At 43.5% G+C, this 2,494-nt stretch overlaps 1 protein-coding gene across 1 annotated transcript; it reads left to right on the top strand.

Annotated features, from left to right (window-relative positions):
• Nucleotides 1-1,071: 1,071 nt before the first annotated feature.
• Nucleotides 1,072-1,731, top strand: LOC106464770 (craniofacial development protein 2-like). The gene has a single exon (XM_013924927.1). It carries the CDS (start codon nt 1,072-1,074, stop codon nt 1,729-1,731), a length of 660 nt encoding a protein of 219 aa, XP_013780381.1.
• The last annotated feature ends 763 nt before the right edge of the window (nt 1,732-2,494 follow it).

Raw genomic sequence — 2,494 nt, 5'->3', positions numbered from 1 at the left:
GACGGAGACCAGTACGGAAGAAGATACGTCCCGTAAAATTAAGACTTTGTTGAATTGTAATTTTGTGATTGTAATTCTGTACATTTAATTAAGTTATTGTTAATTGTTATTGGTTTATTGTATGTGGCTATTGTTCGGGACAAACAATACTAAGGAGGGGCAGTGTTGCGTCAGCAAGGTCACGTGAATAGTGTCACGCCACGTTTCTAGAATTATCTTGTTCCTTCGTGAATGCCCTAGCATTTACTAGATATATGTTAGTCTGGTATATATATAAGACGCTCACAGCGTGACGGGACAATGTGTGTATAGGTAGTGAGTAATTGAACTACAGTAAGAAAGTGTTGTTGAAGTTAACGTTCGTTGATATAGCGTTTGTTAGAGAGCGACTTTTGAAAATAAGTGTATCGGTAAAGTTATATTTAGAAAGAATAAACCAGTTTTATTAAGTAAGGACTTGTGTCGCTAAAGTTTCGTCGGAACGAAGTTACGGAAAGTTAATTAACAAACGGTAACAATATAAAATACTGTTTGGTTTAAATATTAGTGATTAATTTATATTTGGGGAAGCAGCAGACACACAGTATTAGACAGATAAAAGCAAAGTTGGTGTGAAGTTGAGTAACATAAAAGTGATAGGCCTAACGTTTAATATATATATATATATATTGGAGTGAAACTAACAGTGGAAATTGAAATAAGAAAAATATGTTTATTCCGTGAAAGCAAAATTCTAAAGTAATTGAATCAGCCTGAGTGCACTTTGATAAAAGGAACATAAGATCTTCAGAAGAAAGAAGACCAGAATCGTAAGTAAATCACACCAGACTAATATTGCGATAGTATTACAGAAAATAGTTCGGCTTGTCAATTTAGATTCTAAAGTAATTGAACAGGCCTAAGTGGACTTTTGAACTCCGCCATTGCCTGGTCCCAAGTCCAGGATGAGAAAGGAGGAGGGTTGGGCGCGGGGCTAGCAACTCCACCACGTAAAAATAACCTGCTACAGAAACTGCAACAACAACATCCCAGCAGCTGCCTGGATGGGAAGACTCCTCTTCGGCGGGGCCCATGACGTGGACTGGTGAAAGCCTTTGGGAAGCCAGCTCGCCGACAAGTCTTCTTACGACCAAAGCCAGGATAGGGACCTGGAACACCAGAACCCTGTATGAGAGTGGCAAGTCAGCACAAGTGGCCAGCGAGATGAGAAGATACAACATCAAGGTTCTCGGACTATGTGAGACCCGATGGAATGGAAGCGGCCAGACCAGACTGTCTTCAGGTGAAACCATCATTTACTCTGGACATGAAGACGCGGACCACGACCACACCCAAGGAGTCACTCTACTACTGGCGTCAGAGGCTACAAGGGCATTGATGGCATGGGAACCCGTCTCAGCAAGACTTATGTCAGCAAGATTTAACTCCAAGGGCAGGAAGATAACCATCATCCAATGCTATGCACCAACCAACGCGGCAGATGAAGAAGAAAAAGAAGACTTTTACAGTTCCTTGCAGTCCCTTTTCGACCGGACTCCAAGAAGAGACATGAAGATCGTGATGGGCGACTTGAATGCTAAGGTGGGAGACGACAACACAGACAGAGAACTCATCATGGGCAGACATGGCTTAAGCACCTGCAACGAGAACAGAGAGCTGTTTATAGACTGCTGTTCTTTCAACGACCTAGTCATAGGTGGCACCATCTATCCTCACAGGAAGATCCACTAGACCACTTGGACATCACCAAATTGGAAGATGGACAACCAGATCGACCACTTCACCATTGACCGCAAGTGGAGACGAAGTATGCTGGATGTCAGAGCAAGGCGCGGCGCCGACGCAGCCTCAGACCATCAGTTGCTTGTGGCAACACTGAAGACCAAGCTGAGATCCTCCTGTGACTCTTCAGGCAGACCACACCATAAATTTAACATTCAGTTTTTGAAAGATGGCAAGAAAAAAGAAGAGTTCAACTGTGAAGTCAGAAACAGTTTTGAGGCGCTGACAGATCTGGTAGAAGAGACAATAGAGAACCACTGGGCTGAATTACAGAAGACCTGGAAGACCGCTTGTACCAAAGTACTGGGGAAGAGGCAGAGGGAGCAGAAGAAGTGGATGTCGAAAGAAACATGGGAGAAGATAGAGAGGAGAAGAAAACTGAAGCAGAAGATTAATAGATGTCAAGACCAACAAGTGAAGGGAGACTTAAGAGCAGAGTACTGGGAAACAAACCGAGAAGTGAAAAGAAGTGCAAGACACAACAAGAGGCAATACATACAAGGTTTGACACAGGAGGCAGAAGCTGCAGCTAGTCAGAATAACATGAAGAGACTCTATGAAATCACGCATGCCTTGTCAGGGAAGAGCTTCAACCTAAGTAAGCCAGTCAAGGACAAACAGGGAAGAACCACCACAAGCGATGTAGAACAGAGAACACAGTGGGTAGAGCATTTTGAGGAGATTCTGAACCGACCACTACCACCAGCTCCTC

The sequence above is a fragment of the Limulus polyphemus genome, unplaced genomic scaffold (assembly GCF_000517525.1).
Source record: "Limulus polyphemus unplaced genomic scaffold, Limulus_polyphemus-2.1.2 Scaffold1738, whole genome shotgun sequence".
NCBI lineage: Eukaryota > Metazoa > Arthropoda > Merostomata > Xiphosura > Limulidae > Limulus > Limulus polyphemus.
The sequence above is the reverse complement of the archived record's forward strand: the minus strand, read 5'-3'. Positions and strand labels throughout refer to the sequence as shown.

Bases quoted from the DNA above. Each gene is read 5' to 3' on its own strand.
- LOC106464770 (XM_013924927.1), top strand. From the start codon at position 1,072: ATGACGTGGACTGGTGAAAGCCTTTGGGAAGCCAGCTCGCCGACAAGT.